Genomic DNA, 25081 nt, shown 5'->3' on the forward strand with positions numbered 1-25081 from the left:
AATGAAAAATAACATACAAGGGAACTCCCATAAGGTTAACAGCTGATTTCTCAGCAGAAACTCTACAAGCCAGAAGGCAGTGGCACGATATATTTAAAGTGATGAAAGGGAAGAACCTACAACCAAGATTACTCTACCCAGCAAGGAACTCATTCAGATTCGATGGAGAAGTCAAAAGCTTTACAGACAAGCAAAAGCTAAGAGAATTCAGCACCACCAAACCAGCTCTGTAACAAATGCTGAAGGAACTTCTCTAAGTGGGAAACACAAGAGAAGAAAAGGACCTACAAAAACAAACCCGTAACAATTAAGAAAATGGTAATAGGAACATACATATCGATAATTACCTTAAACGTGAATGGATTAAATGCTCCAACCAAAAGACACAGGCTGCTGAATGGATACAAAAACAAGACCCTTATATATGCTGTCTACAAGAGACCCACATTTCAGGCCTAGGGACACATACAGACTGAAAGTGAGGGGATGGAAAAAGATATTCCATGCAAATGGAAATCAAAAGAAAGCTGGAGTAACAATACTTATATCAGATAAAATAGACTTTAAAATAAAGAATGTTACAAGAGACAAGGAAGGACACTACATAATGATCAAGGGATCAATCCAAGAAGAAAATATAACAATTATAAATATATATGCACCCAACATAGGAGCACCTCAATACATAAGGCAACTGCTAACAGCTATAAAAGAGGAAATCAACAGTAACACAGTAATAGTGCAGGACTTTAACAGCTCACTTACACCAATGGATAGATCATCCAGACAGAAAATTAATAAGGAAATACAAGCTTTAAAAGACACAATAGACCAGACAGATTTAATTGATATTTATAGGACATTCCATCCAAAAACAGCAGATTACACTTTCTTCTCAAGTGCACATGGAACATTCTCCAGGATAGATCACATCTTGGGTCACAAATCAAGCTTCAGTAAATTTAAGAAAATTCAAATCATATCAAGCATCTTTTCTAACCACAACGCTATGAGATTAGAAATCAATTACAGGGAAAAAAACGTAAAAAACACAAACACATGGAGGCTAAACAATACGTTACTAAATAATCAAGAGATCACTGAAGAAATCAGAGGAAATAAAAAAATACCTAGAGACAAATTACAAAGAAAACACGATGATCCAAAACCTATGGGATGCAGCAAAAGGAGTTCTAAGAGGAGAAGTTTATAGCAATACAAGCCTACCTCAAGAAACAAGAAAAATCTCAAATAAACAATCTGACCTTACACCTAAAGGAACTAGAGAAAGAACAAACAAAACCAAAGTTAGTAGGAGGAAAGAAATCATAAAGATCAGAGCAGAAATAAATGAAATAGAAACAAAGAAAACAATAGCAAAGATCAATAAAACTAAAAGCTGGTTCTTTGAGAAGATGAACAAAATTGATAAACCTTTAGCCAGACTCATCAAGAAAAAGAGGGAGAGGACTCAAATCAATAAAATTAGAAATGAGAAAGGAGAAGTTACAACAGACACCGCAGAAATACAAAGCATCTTAAGAGACTACTACAAGCAACTCTATGCCAATAAAATGGACAACCTGGAAGAAATGGACAAATTCTTAGAAAGGTATAACCTTCCAAGACTGAACCAGGAAGAAATAGAAAATATGAACAGACTAATCACAAGTAATGAAATTGAAACTGTGATTAAAAATCTTCCAACAAACAAAAGTCCAGGACCAGATGGCTTCACAGGTGAATTCAATCAAACATTTAGAGAAGAGCTAATACCTATCCTTCTCAAACTCTCCCAAAAAATTGCAGAGGAAGGAACACTCCCAAACTTTTGACAACATTCAACACCCATTTATGATAAAAACTCTCCAGAAAGTGGGCATAGAGGGAACCTACCTCAACATAATAAAGGCCATATATGACAAACCCACAGCAAACATCATTCTCAATGGTGAAAAACTGAAAGTATTTCCTCTAAGATCAGGAACAAGACAAGGATGTCCACCTCGCCATTATTATTCAACATAGTTTTGGAAGTCCTAGCCACGGCAATCAGAGAAGAAAAAGAAATAAAAGGAATACAGATTGGAAAAGAAGAAGTAAAACTGTCACTGTTTGCAGATGACATGATACAGTACATAGAGAATCCTAAAGATGCCATCAGAAAACTACTAGAGCTAATCAATGAATTTGGTAAAGTTGCAGGATACAAAATTAACGCACATAAATCTCTTGCATTCCTATACACTAACAACGAAAGATCAGAAAGAGAAATTAAGGAAACAATCCCACTCACCACTGCAACAAAAAGAATAAAATACCTAGGAATAAACTTACCTAAGGAGGTAAAAAACCTGTACTCAGAAAACTATAAGACACTGATGAAAGAAATCAAAGATGACACAAACAGATGGAGAGATATATCATGTTCTTGGATTGGAAGAATCAATATTGTGAAAATGACTATACTACCCAAAGCAATCTACAGATTCAGTGCAATCCCTATCAAATTACCAGTGGCATTTTTCACAGAACTAGAACAAAAAAATCTTAAAATTTGTATGGAGACACAAAATACCCTGAATAGCCAAAGAAGTCTTGAGGGAAAAAAACAGAGCTGGAGGAATCAGATGCCCTGACTTCAGACTATACTACAAAGCTACAGTAATCAAGACAGTATGGTACTGGCACAAAAATAGAAATATAGATCAATGGAACAGGATAGAAAGCCCAGAGATAAACCCATGCACCTATGGTCAACTAATCTATGACAAAGGAGGCAAGGATATACAATGGAGAAAGGATAGTCTCTTCAATAAGTGGTGCTGGGAAACCTGGACAGCTACATGTAAAAGAATGAAATTAAAACACTCCCTAACACCATATACAAAAATAAACTCAAAATGGGTTAGAGACCTAAATGTAAGACTGGACACTATAAAACTCTTAGATGAAACATAGGAAGAACACTCTTTGACATAAATCACAGCAAGATCTTTTCTGATACATCTCCTAGAGTAATGGAAATAAAAACAAAAAATAAGCAAATGGGACCTAATGAAACTTAAAAGCTTTTGCACAGCAAAGGAAACTACAAACAAGACGAAAAGACAACCCTCAGAATGGGAGAAAATATTTGCAAAGAATCAACAGAGAAAGGATTAATCTCCAAAATATATAAACAGCTCATGCAGCTCAATATTAAAAAGATAAACAACCCAATCAAAAAATGGGCAGAAGACCTAAATAGACATTTCTCCAAAGAAGACATACAGATGGCCAAAAAGCACATGAAAAGCTGCTCAACATCACTAATTATTAGAGAAATGCAAATCAAAACTACAATGAGGTATCACCTCACACTGGTTAGAATGGCCATCATCAGAAAATCTACAAACAATAAATGCTGGAGAGGGTGTGGAGAAAAGGGAACCCCCTTGCACTGTTGGTGGGAATGTAAATTGATACAGCCACTATGGAGAACACTATGGAGGTTCCTTAAAAAACTAAAAACAGAATTACCATATGACCCAGCAATCCCACTACTGGGCATACACCCAGAGAAAACCATAATTCAAAAAGACACATGCACCCCAGTGTTCACTGCAGCACTATTTACAATAGCCAGGTCATGGAAGCAACCTAAACGCCCATCGACAGACGAATGGATAAAGAAGATGTGGTATATATAAAGAATGGAATATTACTCAGCCATAAAAAGGAACGAAACTGGGTCATTTATAGAGACGTGGATGGATCTAGAGACTGTCATACAGCGTGAAGTAAGTCAGAAAGAGAAAAACAAATATCGTATATTAACGCATATATGTGGAACCTAGAAAAATGGCACAGATGAACTGGTTTGCAGGGCAGAAATAGAGACACAGATGTAGAGAACAAATGTATGGACACCAAGGGGGGAAAGTGGCGGGGGGGGTGGGTTGGTGGTGGGATGAATTGGGAGATTGGGATTGACATGTATACAATAAGATGTATAAAATAGATAACTAATAAGAACCTGCTGTATAAAAAATAAAATAAAATTCAAAAATTCAAAAAAAAACCCCCAGAAACTTCTAAATGATATTCTTCAATAAGAGGAAGAAAAATAACTCCAGAGGGAAGATCAGCAATGCAAAAGGAAAAGGTGAACAGAGAAACTGGCACTATGACGGTAAATCTATACAAATTCTGTCTGTATAAAATAATAATGTCTAACTTTGGGGATAACAGAAGGGAACCAAAATACTAGACAACAATGGCAAAGGGGAGGTAATCACATTTAAAGTCTTTTATGGTCCTTGTATTGTTTGCAGTGCAGGGGGGGGTTAGATGCTGATTAACTTTAGACCTTGTTAATTTAAATACATGGTGAACTTCTAAGGGTAACTGCTATAGAAATAGGATGTGTAACCTTCAAACCAAAACAGTGAAAAAAAGAGTATTTAGAAAAGGACAACCCCCCGACCCCTCACAAAAACTCAACCTTAATCAGTCTAAAATGAGGCAAAAAAGGAGAAAAAAAGAGATATAGAAAGAACAAAAAGGAAGTATCAAGTGCTCTACCCACACCCACACCAGTCATCCTAGCCTACCATAGGGGCCTCTTTTCTCTGTTTGCATAGGCTCCTCCCAGATTTTGGAATATTACTTGTGTGTGCGATGTTGTCGTGGGATAGGAGAGAGGGTCTGATCAGCAGTCTTAAAAAAATGGAACTCTGAATGGCTTGTAACAGAGAATCAGCACACAAGGAGGTGATACGGAACTACTCCTCCTATTGGGGATCTTCCAGCCTAAGGGGACTCCATGTTATGACTTGGTGAATTCCCACTATAATAGAGACCCATACTCCAAGGGTCTAATATAATGTCAGGAATCTGAACAAGGATGGCTCTGGGGCCTGGTCCACTGTGGGAAGGAGTCTAAGTGTCACCTGCCAACTCTATTAAAGAGATTATGGGTGGTGGGCAGAGAAACCAAGCACACTTCAGAGCCTACTCAGGGTTCTAATTAATCAGCTCAACACTATGTCTGAGGTGCCCTGTGTCAACATACCCTGATAGAGGACATGGTGACTCTCTCAGGTGCCTCAATGTTGTACCACACACACAAGTTGTTTCGGTTCTGAGCTACCAGCACATCACTTCCTGGGACCCACTGCACGTAGGAGCAGAAGCTGAGGATCATTGTCTTAGAGCAGCTCTCAATGTCGTACAGGTGCAACTGAAGGAGGAAGAAGCAGATAGCACAAGTAAAAGGAGATAAGGGTGTCTTCTCATCTTGACAATTTTCCTAATGGTGAAATGTGGTGAGCTAACCCACCAGTCAGGTACATGCTGAATTTCAAAGCTTACTGATCTTCAACCATAAACCCTTCAAGTTTATGCTGAGTTGGCATATTCTGACTCTGGCCAAATAAGAGATGATCAAAAGAGCAAAGATCTACACCCTAGGAATTTAAGTTAGGTGAAGGTCAGACTTTTTTTGGCTGCGCTGCAAGGCATGTGGGATCTTAGTTCCTGACCAGGGATCGAACCTGCACCCCCTGCAGTGGAAGTGCGGAGTCTTAACCAGTGGACCACCAGGGAAGTCCCAGACTTTCATTCTTAGAATAACTCTGGGCCAGAGTTACCAGCCTGGATTACAAAAGTAAGGGCACCAGATGAATTAAATGGTCTGGAAATTTGTGATGGCTTTCACATCACAATGAAAATGAAACAAAAAATCACCAGAGAGTCCCTTTTGCCCCTGAGGTTGAACTCTTTGGTGATACCATATTGAGATCAGAATCAATAAGGGGCTAGGGAGAGACTGTCCTCAAGCCAGCTTCAGTGCCGTCAGATAAGTGTCGCTGAAGAGCACTGGAGCAGTAGGTGTGGGCTAAGGTCAGCTAGGCGTGAGGAAGAGGAATGCAGGGGTAAGGATGTTTCATGAGGGCACAGATTTGTGAATAGTAAGAGAGACATCAACTCCCAAATTCCTCTCTTGACTTTGGTGCCATCATGACACAATCTCCTGAAGGGTAAAATGGGATGGGTGGTGATAGCAGATACAAAGAATGTTGATTCTTCTGTGCCTTTTGCTATGCTAATGGCATAGCCCCAAGAAATTATGTCCTATCCTGCCTCCCACAGTCCCTGCTGGCAGCTAGTACCACATCCTTTATGGACCAGTCTATGGCTAAGGCCTTAGTAACCCTCCTCACACGAAGTTTCCGGTCCCTGAAGAGAAGTTTGTGCCCAGTCTCATTAAGTTCCAGCCAATCCACACGGCTCTCATGGCTGATGGTGCCAATGTTGTAGCCACCAATCAGGTCCACTAGAGAGTAAAGGAAACAGGGTTAATCACATACAAGGCATGAGGTGGCCTGTGAAAGTCTGGCTTTAAGAATGTTGCATTAGTCTAGAGAATGTCACTCAGGAATGTAAATGGGCGGTACAACATAATTTTGCTAAGATCCTTAAGATGCTGTATTTCTTCTAAAATTATAGAGGTTTTGTTTAACCCTGTAGTTATTAACTCAAAAGATCCAGACTCATCAAGAAATGTGATTCCTCTCTGGGACTCTCAGAGTTGTCTCAGAGCAGGTCAGAACTATGGAGCAACTGGCTTCTGTTCTCATGATGAACCACAATTAGAGCAAACACACCAGTGAGAGAAAGCTGATGAACGAAATGACCCTGGTGATCATACGTGCTCCAAGGAGGTACCTGCATATTTGAGTGGCAGTGATATAAGAACACTTAGGGACAAAGAGTGGTGAAGGCACACAGACAAAATAGGAGGAACCTCTAACTAAAGTTAGGCTGGTCAGTGCAGAGGATGAATATTAGTTTGGTCTGAATTTCGTAGGCAATATAAGAAACAGTCATGTTTAGAACAGACCACTCAGGGTTGGCTAGGGTGCTTTCAGGGAGTCTCTTGAACAAAGCCCATTCACAGGTCTTATTGATATACATTATCAACAAGCAATGTGCCTGCTTTTGTTACCTATGCTTAAGCTAAAGACCAAATGCCAGCGGATGTCCACTACTGGGAAGACCAACTTAAAAATGAATTTTCCTTTAATTAAAAAGCAAAATGATAAATCCATGTTTTAATGCCCCGATTATAAGTACAACCATAGAATGCTAGAGCTGTGGGGACCCTATTTCTGTGAGCACCCTGAAATTACATACAAAATTATGCATGTAGATATTTTTCTGGGAAAGGATCTATGCTTTTAATTAGATACTCAAAGGGGTTGATGACCCAAAATGGTTAAGAGAAGAACTCTGTCAATGTACATTGAAGATAAGACCTACAGAGTGAGGTGACTTGTCCAAAATCTCACAGCTCATTACTGCTGAGAGAACTTAGGCCACTGGAACTTAGAACTTAGGCCACTGGACTGTATTATTATTTCTATTACAGATACTTACATTTCTGAGCTCAGCAACTTCAGGTGAAATAGAAAATTCACGAAATGTAAAAATATCTTAAGAACAGACCCATATGTATATGGAAACTTGATTTATGAGAGATGACATTACATACTAGTGAGTGAAGAATGGACTTTCGAACAATGGTTAAACATATGGAAAAAAAATAAAATTAGATTCCTACCCACATTATGCACAGAAATAAACTCCAGGTAAAAAGCAAAATTTTAAATGCCAAAATACAGGAGGGAGTAGGGAGGGATTTCTTAAATAAGACCTCAAAAACCACAAACTATTTATTAAAAAGTGATATACAACACTGTAAATTGAACTATACTTCAGTAAAAAAAAAAGTGATAAAATGGACTACATTAAACTTAAAAATGTCTAAATACTAAGAAGTGCTGAAAAGGAGAGAAAAGACAAGCCACAGGCTGAGACAATAGCTGCAATGCAAATAACCATCAAAGCCTGTACACACACACACAGAACTCCTTCACGTAAATAAAGAAAAGACAACCTAATTTTAAAAATAGGCAACGGATATGAACTGGCAATTCACAGAAGAAATCCAAATGGCCAATAAACAAATGAACAAAAAAATTAAAACAATGAAATATATTTCCATATACAACAGATTGAGCCAAATAATGAAGTCCGGCAACTGCAAGCATTGGAGAGGAAGTGGAACTGTAACTGGGGTGGGAGTGTAAATTGGTACAACCTCTTCAGAGAGCAATTTGGAAATATTCAGTGAAACTGAAGATGTACCTCTTTTACGATTCAGCAATTCCATGCTGGGTATAAACCTTAGAGAACTGAAATACTGTAACAGTGAAAAACCAACAAATGTCCATCAATAGAGAAGAGAGAAAAGATCCAAGGTAAAAATAATGAAATGTAAGGATTTGACAGAACTGGGTATGGGTACACAAGTAATAATAATATTATTATTATGAACAGCTAACATTTATTAAGCACTTATTACATACTAGGCACTAGTCTAAGTGCTTTTCATATGAAGTAGGTCCTATTTTTATCCCCATTTTGTAGATGAGGAAATTGAGATACAGAAAGGTGAAGTAATTTACCTATGATTACACAGGTAGTAAGTAGAGAAGTGGGGAGGTTTGACTCCAGAGCCCTGTTCTTAATACCTACACTACCTGGATAAGTTATTCTCTAAACTTTTTAGAGAATACCATGCTATTCTTTATACTTTTTTCCTATGCTTAAAACATTTCATGATAAAAAATTAACTATTAATATATACAATACGATTTATAAATGTGAACATTTGTGAAATGCACATAAAGTTTGTCATCACTACTTATTAATGGCAAACTAAACAGAAAGTAAGGCCCCTTCCAGTTCTAAGAATCTGTGAGCCTATGAAGTCTAAACAGGAAAATTCTTAAATTTGCTAATGGTTCTTTTCTACAATTCACAATTTTCCAGCCCTGAGATATATGCCTAGAGAACATGAATAATTATATGGGCAGGCCTATACATACCAATGCATCTGTATCTAGACTTCTAGATATAGACATACACATATGGATTTAAACATTTCACATATCCACTGTAAGAATGAGGTCACACATTTACCTGATGCCTCTCAGATTCCTGGATTCTCCTCTGCACACAATCCTGTGACATGGAAGTGCTTTACAAACATCTATTTTGTTATTACAATTATGAGAGAGTCTTACTCACCTACAGCAATAGTCTTAATATCAACAAGATAAGCCAATTTCTTATTATCCTCCATTCCTCGCTGGCGCCTCTCATTAATACGGACACTGAAACATGAAGGGTCAGGTGAGGCAAAATGGGTTTAGGTAGCTGGGATGTTTAATAAGAGCTCTGAAATACCATATGGGATGAAGATTTTAGATTAACCTGAGGATATAGGAGTTAGAAGTCAAAAGGAATTCTTTTGGGTTTCAAAAATTTAGAGAACCTTGTGGGGTTACCTGATGAGATGGGGGTTCATGAATTCAGTACGTACAGAACCCAGGGTATCATTACTCCCATATTCCACCAGCGTTAGCTCTCCAGCATTGAAGATCATGCATACCTGGGGATGAATGGAATTGTTATACAGTGGAAAGATTACATGAAGAAAGAGAAAATCAGTCGAGGGAGGTGTACCATGAGTTCAAAGTGACACCCACCTTTCTGTTTATTCTGTTCCTCTGCCTATTTCACCCTCCCTCTTTATCTGCTGTTTTCTCAACCCCTTGCCACTTGCCATCCTGCTACACGGAAGCTAGAAGGAGGCTTATCAGGACAGTGATGGTGAATCAAACTCTACTCACATTTTCATTTTCAAAGAAATACTTCTCATTGCCACCAGATCCCTGCCAAGCTACCTGTTAAGGGGGGAAAAGACATAGGGAACAATGTGGATAACTATCCAAGATGATGCTGAAAGAACAACAGGGTGGGATGCAGAGAGATCGAATCGGGGGACGCTTTGACATTGCACAAAAGAGAGGCTATGTCAGATTTTGCCCTAGTCCCTATGCTTCTGGGAGATGGTGTAAAAACAGTCCAACAACGGTGATTCATATTCCGGGATTCTAAGCCTCCTGGGTCTCATTCCCTGAAGCCAGGTCCCCAACACCAGAATGTCAGAGCTTCCCATGGAGATCTTCCCCCAGCGACCCTGGCTTGCCTGAGTAGCACCTCAGGACGCCCCATTCCCCACCTCTCCATTTTTGGTTCCTACCTCACTAAGGCGATTAGTGTTCAGGTCCCCCAGCAACAGTGTGTCTGACGTGTGGGCCACCAGGTAGCGTTCCTTCCCCAGGATTTTCACCTCTTCCACCTCATAGCCATAGTGTGACTTGAGTACCACTCGGGTCCCCGATGAGAGGTTCTTCACAATCACCTTGGTAGGAGATGAGTCTGAGCTCCCCAGGCTTCCCCCAATCCGAAAGAGGGGTGAACATGCTGTGCCCTTCGCCCACCTTCACAGGGCTAAACAAAGCAACATCTTTTTTCCTTGCCTGGCCTAGGATATTCTTGGTAAAAGGGACACCTCACATTTACATAATGCTTTACTATTTATGAAATGCTTTAATATATTATCTCTTTTGATGTTTATAATACATACGATTCTGAAAGTTCCACTGGGTTAAACCAATCACTCTCCCTATGTTCCTGTAGCTCTTTGTACAAACTTTTATGATAACTTTACCACAGTGTGCTGTATTATTTTCTGATATGTCTGTCTCCTTTGCTAGAACGATCTTCTCAAATAAGGGACAATGTATTACAGATAACTATCTTTGAATTCTCAATGCTTAACAGTGCTGACACATAAAGAATGGATAAATATTTCTGGAGAAAATGGAAGACTAAAGGAATCAATGAATAATAAATGAAGGAAAGGAGGGTGGAGGTAGAGAAAAGAGAAAAGTGAGCTCAGAAACTAAGAAATGAGCTTGCAACATCATACACAGTGAGTTCAGAGGCCTTACAACAAAAGAATTCAGAATTATAATCCTATTTATCAACTTCCCCAGTTGCCATCCTATAGGCAGTGAAGTTTTAAACCAGGAAGATGTAAATGGCAATCTCTGTACCCCTTAAACCTGGTGGTTAATCCTTTTCTTACAATAAGCTGTAAGAACTATAGCAAGAAAGTTGCCAGAGAGTTGCCCTGACACATTCTATTCCTCAGAACAGCTTGGCCAGAGGTTAATTTGACTCTGTGCTGTGGCCAGACCGCAGGGAAGTACTACAAGGATGAGTGAGCCATGGCAAAATCTCAGTGTGGCAGGCTATCAGCCGCTTACCTGGCTAGGTCCCACATACGTCAACTCAAACTTATTCTTGTAAATGCTCCTTCGGAGGCAGCAGTCAAACTGTTCCACTCCACCACAGAGTGTGCCCTGGAAGGGAAAGTGACAGCATAAAGGGTAACACACACAGTATGTAGGCATGTAGAGGGTATTTAGAGACACTCTCAAATCCTAGGTTCTAGAATCTACAGAAGAGTTGGCAGTAAAAGGGCTGGTAGTTTTTGGAAGTACCAGCAGGAAAGAGGTGGCAATTGCAGGACTCAAGAGAATCACATAGTGATGGGATGTAAGGGAGAAATCATCCCTGCCTATAAAACTCTTGTCCCATCTGGCCTCCAATAAGGTATGCATTTCTCTTTCAGAGTTTTAGGTTGTGGTCAAAAGGGAAGAGGAGATTCTCTAGTGTCAGAAGAGAGTGCTTTAGGATAAGGTGGGATTTCTCTTAATTTGAAGAAAGTCACCAAAGCAGGAAGGGGTTACTAGTCACACACCGCACAGAGTCGTGAGCCATCCCGCTTCCAGGCCAAGGCAGTGATGGTGTATAAGTTGGCAATCTCCTTGGGCTTTGCCTCTTCCCAGATGCTTCTTCGAGGGCTCCAGTTGAGTACCCGTAGTCTGAAATTAAGTACGTGGCTTTTAGAAGAGTTGGAGGCTGAGAAAAACTGAAAATGGGCCTGTAACGGAAGGAAATTAGTCTTGCTACATCAGAGAACAGAGGAAATAAAAGAGAACAGACAAGTTGGGAGGTCTAGTAGGAGCGGACAAAAGTGTTCAAAGGAAGTAAATTGGGAAAATCAAGTCAAAAGTAAAATGGAGTAAGAGAGATAGGAGTGGAGAAAATAAAAATAGATTGTGGCTAGTGAGAAAAATGAGCTGTTAGCAATAGAGAAACATGGAAAAAGAAAAGAGAAATGGTAGGAGTCAGAGAAGAAAGAAAGGAAGAGACACACATGAGACTGAAGGGGACAGAAAGACAGGACTGACAAGCTGGGGTTAAAAGCGCTCCAAGGAAGAGATGGGACCCAGACTCTAGCTATTTATTCACCGTTCCATCATTCATTCATTCATTCATTCATTCATTCATTTACCAAACATTTGAGCATGTATTATATACTAGATGCTAATCTAGGCCCTGGAGACTTAAAAAAAAAATGAATAATAGGCCCTCTTCTCAAGGGCTCTTCAATTTAACCAGTTAGATACAAACACCAAAGTATAATATAATGTGATAAACACATTATATGTGATAAACACTAAGCCAGTGGTCTGAAAAGGGGCAAAGGGAACACAAAGAAAGTGGAGATGAATTCTGCTGTGGAATCCCGGGGAGAGGCAGTGACACAACAAGAGCATGGTGCGTTTTGGAACTGCAGACATGCCAACGGATGGTGGGAGCAGGAAGAGGAAAGTGCATGAATTAAAACTTAAGAATCACTTGATTCTGATCCAGTCTCCCACTCTGGTTGAGAAGCAAAACTGGACTAAAGAAGAGTGTACACAGGGAGAGCAGGCAGAAGCTGCAACTGGAAAGGAGACCCACCTGTCATAACTTCCCAGCACAACAGACTGGCCCCCAGGACTTGCTGCAGCTGTGGTGAACTCCCGTTCCTGAGGGTCACGGCTATAGTCAAAAGTTTGTAGCACGTGGCCTTCCTTTCCATAGGCCACAATCCTCCGATCACAGCCTGCAGCCACAATGCTGTTGGTTGCCCAAGCCAAGGCATAGGGTGGGCATGGGTGGTTCACCAACTTCCCCTAAGACAGAAGTAGAGGGTTTCAATCACTCTGACTCTGAGGACTCCACCTCAGAAATTTCTCATTCCTAGCATCTGACACACTCACTCTGACCATCCTACTCTGCAGAAATCTTTCTCCCAACATTTTCCCACCCTAACACATCTTAATCCGAAGACTTCACAAATTATCTTTCTGTCTTACACTCACACACACATCTTTTATGACATATATACAAATACACACTTATTGATCTTGTGTTCAAGATGGAACCTCAAAATACTTGTGTCTGCAGATCTTTAATATTCACCTAATAAGGCCCCCCAAAGGAAGCTGTCCTACACATTAACCAATACCGTATAGGCCCACAGGGAGCATATGGCCCCTTTATTCCAGGAGGGATACATTTAATTATTACACAAGTAATTCTTAACGTAAATGATTCAAACAATAGAGAATTACATAGATTAAAACATGAACCTTCCTTTAATCCCCCATATTTTCCCTCTCAAGAGTAAACAACCCTTTCTTTCTATGAATTTATATACATGAATATATATTTTACATAAATGAGACTAATTTTCACTTTTCATTACTCTCGGAGTCTTTATTTCTCTTTGCCTCAAGGTCCCTTCCACATGATTCATCCTTTCCCATAAATATTAAGCTCTGGCCTCCGAAAAACAAATCCTTTCTGTGGCCACATCCAAGTGTCTCTCTGCCTGAGGTCTCATTCCTCTAGCCTCTTCTCCCAGCACCATGATCTAAATTCCTTAGATGTCCAACCTCCTCTCGGAGAGTTCTTGGGATTTCCTTCTCCCCTATTCCAGAGCATCCTTTATTCATACCTGTGACTCTCCAGAGCCTTCATCATCAAAGAAATACCTAACAATGGTGCCATCTGCATGACCAGAGAGAATTCCTTTCCCAGAGCAACTAAAAAAGGGGAAAAGGAGGAAAGGAGAGAAATACAGGAAGACATTAGAGCATCCTGTCTCACCAAGAAAGTCCCCTTTCTCTGTCAAACACTACCCTACCTGCGGTTCCTGCTACCAGCTCTCTCCACCTTTCATACTATGGTCCCCCAGTCCAGAGTCCCCTATAGCTTTTCCTACCATTTCCAAGCTTTTGGGATACCGCTCTCCCTTACTCACTTCGTTGTCAGGGACACCACGTAAGAATCTGTCCCATAGATGGTAGATGATTTATTAGTTTTGGTGTTTGCTAAACGAACCTGAAAATGGGAGAATGGACAAAAGTCTGGTTAGGCTACTTTCAATTTCACCCAGGTCCTAAGGAAAGAAAAAGAAAAAACCAAAAACTGTTCCCTGGGTAGTCTCCCCAGTACACAACTTGACCCTAAGGGAGAAGATTAACCATATACCTCTTTCCAGAACCATTATCCCCATGCACAACCTCTCCTGTGTTTCTCTTCCCTCCTTTACCTTCCCTTCAGCCAGTCCAAAGACAATGATGTATTCTGCTGGCCACTGCAGACAAGTAACAGCACTCTGTAAGAAAGAAAGAATGAAAAGGATAAAGCTGTCTATGTATGTTAGCACACTGATAACAACCTGAACCTGGACAGCCCACCACATGCCACCACTCCAACCCCCTATAGGGAAGGAGAGGAGGGGACACAACTGGGCTCTAAGGAGGAAAGCACAGGGGGATGAGCAGGCAGGCAGTACATTCACGCAGTAGGAAAAGTCAGAGCCAGATGTTAACAAATGCAACTTCTGGTTGTATTTATAAGCGGATATACTGATACATGCTTGTTCATCCTAATCTCCCAGGGACTGGTTTGAACTTTACCGTCTGGATGAACTTGTTACAGATGACTTTCTTGTCACCCCTGTTAAATAAAAGGAGGGAAGCATATTACAAACCACTTCCATGAATAAACTGCTACAAATGATGCTGCGGGAGGGGAGGAATTGTAGATACCTTCCCTGGCCCGCTAGTGTTTCCTACCTCTCCACAGAAGCCCTCAAAGGAGCCTGAGTAGCTTTGGAAGAATAACAAAGACAAAACATCACTCCGGGCTCCCCAGGATCTCACAGGGCTTCCTTGTTGATCTAAGACTGACTCTTCCAGGGATGGGATCATAGAACACGTGGTGCACGCAAAGGTAGGGAAGCTACAACAACAGACTCCAGAAGGCCTCTACCTTCCAAGCCCCAGCTTGGCTCCTCATCCTCTCTATTCCCCCTTCCAGTGAGGCATTTCTTCCTGCCTTTCCCTTCTTCTCTGGGACACCCCATCTCCCAATCTCTATCCTCACCAATCTTCTCCAATCTTGTAGACATAGATGATGTTGTCAGTCTGTCCTATGGCAATCTTGGTGGAATCAGGAGAAAAAGCCATGCCCTTCACCATATAGCTCTTCCTGCCATACTAAGAGTCAAAAAGAAAAAAAGGAAAGAAAAAGAAGTAATGAGTATCCTTAAAAGGGAAGAAAAGGTGGACTTCCCTGGTGGCACAGTGGTTAAGAATCCGCCTGCCAATGCAGGGGACATGGGTTCGAGCCCTGGTCCGGGAAGATCCCACATGCCGCAGAGCAACTAAGCCCGCGAGCTACAACTACTGAAGCCTGTGCACCTAGAGCCCGTGCTCCACAACAAGAGAAGCCACCACAGTGAGAAGCCCATACACTGCAACAAAGAGTATCCCTCACTCGCCACAACTAGAGAAAGCCCTCACGGAGCAACGAAGACCCAAGGCAGCCACAAATAAATAAATTTAAAAAAAATAAATTTATATATAAAAAAAGAATACTATGCTCTAATCTAAAAAAAGAAAAAAAAGAAGAAAAGGTGCATGTGTGACTGCAGTGGGCTTGAGGGCTTTATACTGAGAAAAGGAAGGGCGGGCCATTTCCTATGCCTGTGTCTAGGAAGCAGGATAGGAAGTTTTCTAGATTTATAGGGTCCCATCAACAGATTAAGGTACACATGAATATTCCCTTCACCTTCATGTCGGCTGGTTTGGTGGAGAATTTATCTCTTCGCTCCCCATGTTCATCATACAGCAACACCACTCGGTCCACTGCGCAGACAGCAAATTTGGCATTGTTCTGGGACCATGCCATGCAGGTGACCTTTGCAGCTCCATCCTGCAGAAGCAAAGGGGCAAAAATAAACCCAGGTGCTGGTCTAGAATGCCAAAAGCATTTCTAGTTCCATTACTTCTAGAGTGACTCTGGTCAATTTTCCTTCTAGCACAGTCCTTAAAACAAAGAGATGCCCATAATCCATCCAGGTCTCCAAGGCTATAGAGCCCTGGATGGTGAGAACAAAGTGCTTCTAGAAACCCATAATGCAAATGCACTAAGAGGTGACATGGTAAATCAACTGTACCAATGTGTCCCTGCAGTGGCCTCCTTATTCCCTCATTCCCCAGGTCTGCTACTGAAATAACTGCAAAGTTTTGGTCTTTAGCCATTCATTCAATTAATGTTTTTTGAGTACCTTAATAAAAAAGGCACTTGGCCAAATGCTAAGAGAGAGACAAGGAGCAAAACATGGTCCCTGCCCAAGGATCTAATAAGATGGTACAAAAAACGGGAAAAGTCCCATAAGAGAGGCACATATAAAGCACTGTAATAGTTTGGAAAAGCCTGAGATAATTTTCCACTTAAATGATCAACATTAAGCTTTGAAGAATGGATACAGTTAGGTAGGGAAATTACCTGAGGTAGAAGGAATGGCATGAGCAATGGCAAGTTCTGGTCAATAAATAGTAATTTAATTTAGCTGAAACTATATTGTAAATAGCAGAATAGAGGAGGTGAGGCAGGAAAAACAGACAGAGGCCAGTTCAACAAGGGTCTTTGAAGCTAGGCTGAGTTTGGGCTTATTTGGCAGGAAAGGGAGAGACAGTGAAAGTTCTGGAATGGGAAGTAAAATAATCAGAGTTGAGACAGGATAAACAATGCCACTTTGGTTTTTGTCTTTTTTTACCCTTAACAATCCACTTCACAGAAGCCCAAGTTAGAAGCGATCAACTCCCAGTGAATTATTCTTGTCATGTCTGTCCCTTCCACCACCAGCCCTGGTGGTCTGTGGTTCTGCACTAAGGATTTCCCTCCTTGAAATAAAAAAATTTAATTTCTGCTCCAATTGTTTAACTACTTGGGCTCTAGAGCCCTGGCTTAAAACATTGTTACTTTTTACTCCTAACCTACCCACTTCCAAAGTCAGAAGTAAAAAAGGCATTTTTCATCAAAATCCTCAAACTGGAGTCAGAAAATAGCCACACCACCACCTTTAGCCCCCTCCAACTCTTGACTAAATTAGGTTAGGAGGGTAGAGGGCTTATCAATTGTTGCCAATCATCTTCCTTAATCATTTTGCCCAATCCTGGGCATTCAGCCCTTACCTGCATCGTGACATCATCTTATTTTGAAAGATTGAAGGAAGATTTCATTTCCAATTATTCCATTAGGGTAAAGGAATTTTAGAAATACAGATTCAGAGAACAGTTTACTGAGCAATGAGCACACCTCTCTTTTGTTCTAATTTCCTTCTATTCTCTTAAAGCCACACTCTCTGTGAAGCCTTCCTGATTCTCATAATCAATCAATTCTCCTTTCTCTACAATATGTACCTCACAGGACTGTAGCGAGGATTACATGAGGTAGAGAACAGAATAATGGCTAACCTTTAACAAGCGTGGACTAGGCACTTTGCTAAGTGCTTGATATGCATTATCTCATTTTATCTCATAACTAAGGTAGAAGCTATTATTATGCATCTTTTACAGATGGGGAAACTGAGGCACAGAAAGGTTAAGTAATTTGCTCAAGTTTACAAACACAGTTTAAGTGGCAGAACCAAGATTTAAATCCATGTGTGTCTGACTCCATAATCCGCAACACTAGCTTCTTTACTTACACTGCCCTGGTACACCTTAAACATTCAGTTATGACAGATATTCTTATTAGCTTTCTATTATTTTGTCCTTTGCATTTTGAATGTCCTTCTCTCTTGTCTCTCAGTTTTCACGCTACTTTTCAGTTTACAACGTTCTCTTGTGTATACTACTTCCTTTAATTCTTCCCCCTAACCCCCTAAGGCTGCGATTATTATTACTCCCATTTTCCAAATGTAGAAGTTTGGGTGAGTGCTCAGAGAGCCTGTGTGATAAAGGCTAAAGTCAGGGGTATCAGGTCATTTATTTAAAGTAGTGAGGTGCTAGGACTTGAATTCTGGCCTCCTGACTCCGAAACCCAGCCTTTCTTCACCATGTTCTAGGGTTCCTCCCCCAGTGTCCAGCCTCTTCTGAATCTGGGATCTTCACCATCAGAACGAACGGTGTGGTCGTCTGCACTCCTTTAGGTGGGCTTACACCTAAAGTGCTTATTTGAGAGGTGTAGATTAATGTTCGTTGTTTACACGTGTGCCTCTGCCTCTAGTACGAGCCTCTTGAAGGCAAGGGCAACAACTGAGCAAGTTCTGGATCCCCTGGAGCCCCACCATGGGACCTGGTACACAACCGATTCGTTAAATGGAACGAAATGAAAGCTACGGTGCTCAGCACTCCATCTCACCTACTCAACACTCTATGGACGTAGCAGAGTCCGAATCACAACTATAGCCTTCGGTCTTCTGCACACAGTAGGCGCTCAACGTTTTTAAACTTCAGTCCCCCACTTTTCTTGGAACATTAAGGCGGGCGAGGGAGGGAAGAGGCACGCGACTCCTCACCTGGGGGCTCAGCAGGGTCCTCAGGTGCTTCAACTGCATAACGAACACCTGTCTCTCAGATGCCAACAGATAGCGGACAACTCCCGTGGTTACCTGGACAACCCGCCACGCAGCCGCAGCGGCAGCTGCTGACGCAGAAGCGACCTGAGCGCGACACGCGTCGCAAGGTCACCGCGTAGGTTCGCAGCGAAGCAAAACAGAACCCGCGCAGCCGCAGTGAGGTCTAGGGAGGGACCCGGGACCCACCCCCCACCAGAGGGCTTGATGAATTCTCTCCTCGACCAATCCCATCGTGGCATGCAAACCCAAACTCCAGCCACGCCCACAAGCCTTCCGCCATCTCCGGGGTCCTACGTAATCGTAGTCTCTCTAGCTGTTCGATGTACGTAAGCGTGGCTGAGTGCCTTCTTTTAATCCGCACAACCCTGGAGGAAAGCGGGGCAGTTGCTATTATAGGCCTTTTACGGAATTGATCCTAAATAGGTTATGTAACTTGCACGGGATCACAAGGCTGATAACGATGGGTAACGGGGAATACTCAGTATGTGTCTGCCAGGTACCGTGCAAAGTGTTGTACATGCATTGTCTCCTTTAATCTCAAAGCCACCTTTTGAAGGGGATAGCATTATTAGTCCCATTTTATATAACATGAAACTCAGGATTAGAGGGGTCACTTGCCTAAGCTAACACAGTGCGTTAAGAACGGAACTGGGATTCAACCCAGAGCTGGTGCATTTAAACACCCTTTGTATTCCTTCTTTTTTTTTTTAAATTTATTCATTCATTTATTTATTTATTTATATTTTTGGCTGTGTTGGGTCTTCGTTTCTGTGCGAGGGCTTTCTCTAGTTGTGGCAAGCGGGGGCCACTCTTCATCGCGGTGCACGGGCCTCTCACTATCGCGGCCTCTCTTGTTGCGGGGCACAGGCTCCAGACGCGCAGGCTCAGTGGCTGTGGCACACGGACCTAGTTGCTCCGCGGCATGTGGGATCTTCCCAGACCAGGGCTCGAACCTGTGTCCCCTGCATTGGCAGGCAGATTCTCAACCACTGCGCCACCAGGGAAGCCCCTTTTTTAAAAAAATATATTTATTTATCTTTGGCTGCATTGGGGTCTTCGTTACTGTGCGCGGGCTTCCTCCATTTGCGGCGAGCAGGTGGCTTCTGTTGCGGAGCACAGGCTCTAGGCGCATGGGCTTCAGTAGTTGTGGCACGTGGGCTCAGTAGCTGCGGCACGTGGGCTCAGTAGCTGCGGCTCGCGGGCTCTAGAGCACAGGCTCAGTAGTTGTGGCACACAGGCTTAGTTGCTCCGCAGCATGTGGGATCTTCCCGGACCAGGGCTCTCACCCGTGTCCCCTGCATTGGCAGGTGGATTCTTAACCACTGCGCCACCAGGGAAGCCCTGTATTCCTTCTTAACTTCTAGCTCCCTATCTCCATCCCATGCTACTATATACCCTGTGACACTCCTATCCCCAGAAATGATGATGTATCCAGAGTCTGAGAGATATGTGCTTTGGAAGCAGTGGTCAGAGAGAGGTAAACACCCTACTTTTGAACTGGAAAATGGTGAGTTTAAGACCGCTGCTTAGATCAGGATGCTTTTATGGTTTAGGGCAGAGGGCAGACCAGAGCTTGGCTCACCTGACAGGTGTAGTCTTGTGAAACCCGGGGTTGGAGCTTGGTTAGGTTTAAAAGATACTGACTGACTTCTTGATCTTTGTTTGGATTGGGGTCCCTTTCAGAATTATTGGTCTAATTTCTTGTAACATACCAGAGAGATCAAGATGCAAAAAAGGAGAGTTATTCATAAGCCACCTCTCGGAGGATCATACGTGGAGAAGACTGTTACCTTCCAGACAGTGTAGCGTATGCTGTCCAGACAGATTCTGGGTTCTGAAGTCTTTCCCACAGAGTGCTTGCAAATGTCAACAGGTGTTTCTTTCACTGGCACCAACCTCCCCGTGGAACTTAGGAAAAAGTAGAGGACAGTCCCTATTTTCACAGGAAACAAGTAGGTCCCAGAGCCCAAATTATAATTCTTTTTTTTTTTAATAGTAGTGTTTTTTAAAAATTTTATTTATTTTTGGCTGTGTTTTGGGTCTTTGTTACTGTGCGCAGGCTTTCTCTAGTTGCGGCCAGCGGGGGCTACTCTTCCTTTTCGTGCACGGGTTTCTCACTGCGGTGGTTTCTCTCGTTGTGGAACATGGGCTCTAGGCACGCGGGCTTCAGTAGTTGTGGCGCACGGGCTTAGCTGCTCCGTGGCACGTAGGATCTTCCCGGACCAGGGCTCGAACCCGTGTCCCCTGCATTGACAGGTGGATTCTTAACCACTGCGCCACTAGGGAAGTCCCCCAAATTATAATTCTTTTGAAAAGAGAGTTCCAACCCCAGTTTTATTTCCAGAATCCTCCTCTGGATATAATGGCCGAGAGTGAATATAAACTCATTTATTCTTTACAATTATTACTGATTTTGACCGAATGAACAGAGAGACATACAGACAAAAGGGGAAGCGAGGGCAGGGAAGAATAGGCACAGAAATGCACGGGAGAGGAACACTTGGCACCCAGGGATCCATTAGTGTAGCTGTTTTTTCATTTGTCCCAAGACCCTGTTCAGTCCTTTTCTGAAAATTAGCTCAGGGTTGATGAAATCAGAGGAATAAATGGTGAGGAGCTGAGCTGCCAACGTGGGAAGTGAAGATAAAAAGGCTACTGGCCCTCTCATGTGCCATAACCTTAGTTTCCACTAGTACATGAAGAATTTATATCCTCTTTTTTTCCTGCTCCCCCTTCTCACCCAAAAAAGGAAAAGGATCTAGGGCCCTCGTTTTCTATGCCTCCTTCTGGCTCTGCTCCACCCAATTCCAGGCTGGAAAATCAAAGCAAACACCTTCAAATAAGAGTCTGCTCCTGTCAAGTTGGTGGTGGTGTGAAGGGCCCTTGTAGTCAGGGGAGAGACAGTGGAGAAGTGTTTTCAGCATACTAGACAGTATCCCATACAGTCAGCTCCAGTTTGTCCAAGAAACTTTATTGGAAAAATGTCCAAGGGGTGAGATCACCAGCAGCTGAAGGGGCTGCCAGGTGAGAGGGGGAGCACCTGAGGCTCCATGGAAGACATTGGAGTAGTGCAGTGCAGCATCTGCCTCCAGGCCCAGACAATTCCTTTTATTTGCTGGGGGAGGTGGAGTACCCACAGAAACACTCCTCTCTGAGACCCAGAGGCAAGACGTGGGGGCAGCTGGGGATGCCAAGGGTCCTGACACAGGTGAAATGGGGGCCCCATTTGGGACCTAATGGGATAGGGTTGAACAAGTGACTCTCTCCTGGACCTGGGGGATGGAAGGACATATCCCATCTGATATCCACTCCCCAGGTCCAGGGGCTCAGACCCTAACAGACCTACCTTCTGGCCCTGCTCACAGTGGAAAGAGAATGGATACCAGGCCTGAGATTGTGGGAGTGTCATTACCCTCTGGGAGACGGTGGGATCCTTCAGTCTTGGGCAAATCACCATCTTGGGCTCTCCCTGACCCCATCCCCATCCCCAGGATGTTAGTGCATCTGTCTTCTGGTTCTGTTTCTTCACTCATACGTCAATGGTGTTGATGGATGGTGAGTTTTTCTGTGAAAGAAGATGGCTTGAGTCTCTAATTTCAGGAAGGCGATAGCCTCCTCCATCCCAAATTTCCATTCTCCCTCTTCTCTTGCCCCTCTGTGGCCCTTCACCCTTTCCCTCACTGTTTCTAGAGGCAAAATCGCCCTTCCCTCCCTCTCTGGCCGCACATCACCTGTCTTGTCCCCACTGGCCTTCCCTGAGGACTCTGTTCCGGTCCCTTCCCCTTCTCCTTGGGGTTATTGTTGGAGTCATTGTCCTTGATGATGTCATACTGACGGCAGAATAGCCCAATTACAGCTGAAACACAACAACACAATCTGAACCGTGATCTTGACCTCCACACTCACAGCTTCGAAAGGCAGTGAGATACCCACACAGTTTCTAGAAAATCCGAGAAGAAAATCTTTGAATTCCCGGTCCCCATGCACAAGCACCACCTTCTTCATCATCCTCTCTGGGCTCCCTAAAGCCTTCTCTCCCTCTCTTCAAACTTTTCCTGCTCATCCCTCTCAACTAAACATCTCCCCACGCCACTGCTCTCACCCCCTTTTCTCCCAACAACCTTCACCAACTCCCACCTTCACTGAGCCCCACTCAATCCATGGTGCCCTGTCCAGCTGCTTAACTCACCAGCCCACATGAGCAACACCACCACAATGATGACCACTTCCCCCGTCTGCAGAGGTCGCTCTCCATCCAGACCCTCCACTGTGATGTCACCTGAGAAGGAAGGAGACGGACCCCAGGTTACAGGGAGCAGCTAGAGAGCTATGTCTGTGCAGACAGTTAAGGTTGGAGATACTGGGGATTAGAGCCAAGGTAGACCCATCACAGCGTTGCCACTGGTAGCCCCTCTCTGGGAAGCTGTTGCTGGACAGGTGGTTAGAGACCAAAAAGCCGGGGGGCTGCAGGTCAGGTACTCACTCACGCAGGCTGCAGCTGCTGTGAACTGAGGCTGGGTAAAAGGAAGCTTAAAAGCCCTTCCCCCAAGGAATTCGTTACCAGCCTGTCTATACCCGGTCCCCTGCCAACCTGCTTTCCTTCCTTTCCTGGCAGTACAATGAATTAAATCATCCTTCTATTCATCTAAGCTAGACGGCTGCTTGCTTTAGGGAAGTAAACAGGAGACCAAAGACCAGGTAAAGAGCCAGAGAATGCAAAGCTTTAGGGAGCGAGGAATACCTGAGACCCTCACCTGGGCTCGAGCTGTTTGAGGGTAGCCGGTCAGAACCCTTGAGAGTCCGGAAGTGCACCCGCGGCCCTGGGGGGCTTTCTCCCCGAAGGCCGATGCTCCTGACCTGCACTGTGTAGTCACTGTCTTCAGCCAGGCCCCAGAGGGCACAGGCCCGAGTGGTGGTGTTCACCTCCCGGATCACACGTTGCCCCGGTCCATTCTGTCGCTGCAGGGAGTTGGTGAGAGAGGAGGACAGCCTCACCCTGGTCCCAGGCCACCTCCTGAACATCCAAGCACTCCAAGGGAGTAAGGGTGAAAAGGGCAGCGTGAGCCAGGGTATCCCAGCTCCCAGATTCTCCCACAGCTGGGAGGGGAGCTGGGGTCGGGAGGGAGGTGACAGAAGGAATGTTCAGAGATCCAAGGACACGGGTTAGGGTAGCAGAAGGGTGATTCATACTTGCTGGGAAATGGAGTAGCCAATGACGATGTTGCCTTCTGGGACGTCCCAAGACACAGTGGCCGAGTTGGCTCTGAGGTGAGTGACTGTCACATTCACAGGAGAGGGAGGCCGGTCTGTGGGTGCCAGTGCGTTAACCAGTTAACAGGTTCCACCCACAGACTAACTCTGGTTACCTCCCACCCTCTCCCCCTTTACGCACCTGCTCGTACAAAGCCCAGGTCACAACTGACCAGCAGGAGGACAGTGGGGCTTAGATATGGGGAGAGGGGCATTAGCGAAGCCATGGTCCCCACCGAGTCCGCTGGGAGGCACTGGGGCATCCGTTTGACATCCAGGCGGGGCTCCTGGAGGTGGCAGGAGTTGTGGGAGGGTCAAGGACTTGCCAGAACGAGCGGGTGGGCAGCAGCTCTCCCGGGCTCCCCACGGCCCACAGCAGCCCCAGAGCCCCCCTTTTCCCCATGCCTTCCTGGCCCCCGCCACATCCCGGCGCCCCTGGTGCGCGGCTCTGCTCTGCCCACACCCACCTCCGCCGGTCCTCGCGGTCGCTCAGGCCTCGGGGGGCTGCTCGGTGCCCAGAGGGCGGCCCATCGCCCGACTCCGTGGCGCTGTCCCTACCCCATCCCGGCGCGGGCCCGGCGAGGCGGGCGGCGCTGGACCGATCTGCGGGCAGAGGGCGGAAGCGTAGCGGGCGCGGGCCGCGGGGCCGCGAAGCCCCCCGAGCTCCGACCGGCCGCGCAGTCTGTCCGGGAGCAGGGGGCGGTGCCGGCGCAGCCCGGAGGCTGGCCTGGGTCTCCGGGGCGGGAGGCGGTGCGACTGCCTCCGCCGGCCCCTGCAGCAGATGTGACCGTCCCGGCGAGCCAGCCGCCGCCTTCTGCAGAGCTGGCCCCCGTCGCTCCGCCGCAGCCCGGCCGGGACGTGCGGGCCCGCCCCGCCCAGCTGGGGTTCTCGCCGCCGTCATCAACGCCCCCCCAACCCGGTTCTTTCGGGACTCCTCCCACGACCCTCTCATTGGCGGCCTCTCGGGCCCCCAAACCTCCAGATCCCGGCTCTGTGTGATAAGCCCCGGCAGGGGCGAGGGGGGCGGGGGGATGTCGGGAGAGGCGCAGGTGCGAGGGTCTCAGGCACCTGGGAGGCTTCTCCCTCCCCAGATGG

The 25081-nt window shown here is 44.4% G+C and overlaps 2 protein-coding genes across 3 annotated transcripts in view; both read right to left on the reverse strand.

Annotated features, from left to right (window-relative positions):
- Positions 1–18856, reverse strand: part of IFT172 (intraflagellar transport 172) — a 41505-nt gene extending 22649 nt beyond the window's left edge. For both annotated transcript variants that reach the window (XM_068564830.1, XM_068564831.1), the window contains exons 1-16: positions 18677–18856; positions 15940–16083; positions 15253–15365; positions 14784–14823; positions 14414–14479; positions 14123–14202; positions 13817–13904; positions 12775–12989; positions 11726–11849; positions 11229–11324; positions 10157–10318; positions 9744–9797; positions 9399–9502; positions 9139–9224; positions 6207–6319; positions 5057–5224 (exon numbers count right to left, since the gene is read on the reverse strand). In XM_068564830.1, the coding sequence (XP_068420931.1) occupies positions 5057–5224; positions 6207–6319; positions 9139–9224; positions 9399–9502; positions 9744–9797; positions 10157–10318; positions 11229–11324; positions 11726–11849; positions 12775–12989; positions 13817–13904; positions 14123–14202; positions 14414–14479; positions 14784–14823; positions 15253–15365; positions 15940–16083; positions 18677–18715 (1692 nt within the window). In that variant the 5' untranslated portion in view covers positions 18716–18856. The remainder of the gene's footprint in view (positions 1–5056; positions 5225–6206; positions 6320–9138; positions 9225–9398; positions 9503–9743; positions 9798–10156; positions 10319–11228; positions 11325–11725; positions 11850–12774; positions 12990–13816; positions 13905–14122; positions 14203–14413; positions 14480–14783; positions 14824–15252; positions 15366–15939; positions 16084–18676) is intronic.
- Positions 18857–21622: 2766 nt separating this feature from the next.
- Positions 21623–24536, reverse strand: FNDC4 (fibronectin type III domain containing 4). The gene is made up of 7 exons (XM_068564493.1): positions 24454–24536; positions 24129–24273; positions 23927–24042; positions 23491–23695; positions 22926–23015; positions 22468–22592; positions 21623–22301 (listed from the first exon to the last, which is right to left on the reverse strand). The coding sequence occupies exons 2-7, from the start codon at positions 24247–24249 to the stop codon at positions 22266–22268; spliced, it is 693 nt and encodes a 230-aa protein (XP_068420594.1). The 5' UTR covers positions 24250–24273; positions 24454–24536; the 3' UTR covers positions 21623–22265.
- Positions 24537–25081: the final 545 nt, after the last annotated feature.

This window comes from Eschrichtius robustus, chromosome 15 (assembly GCF_028021215.1).
Source record: "Eschrichtius robustus isolate mEscRob2 chromosome 15, mEscRob2.pri, whole genome shotgun sequence".
Taxonomy (NCBI): domain Eukaryota; kingdom Metazoa; phylum Chordata; class Mammalia; order Artiodactyla; family Eschrichtiidae; genus Eschrichtius; species Eschrichtius robustus.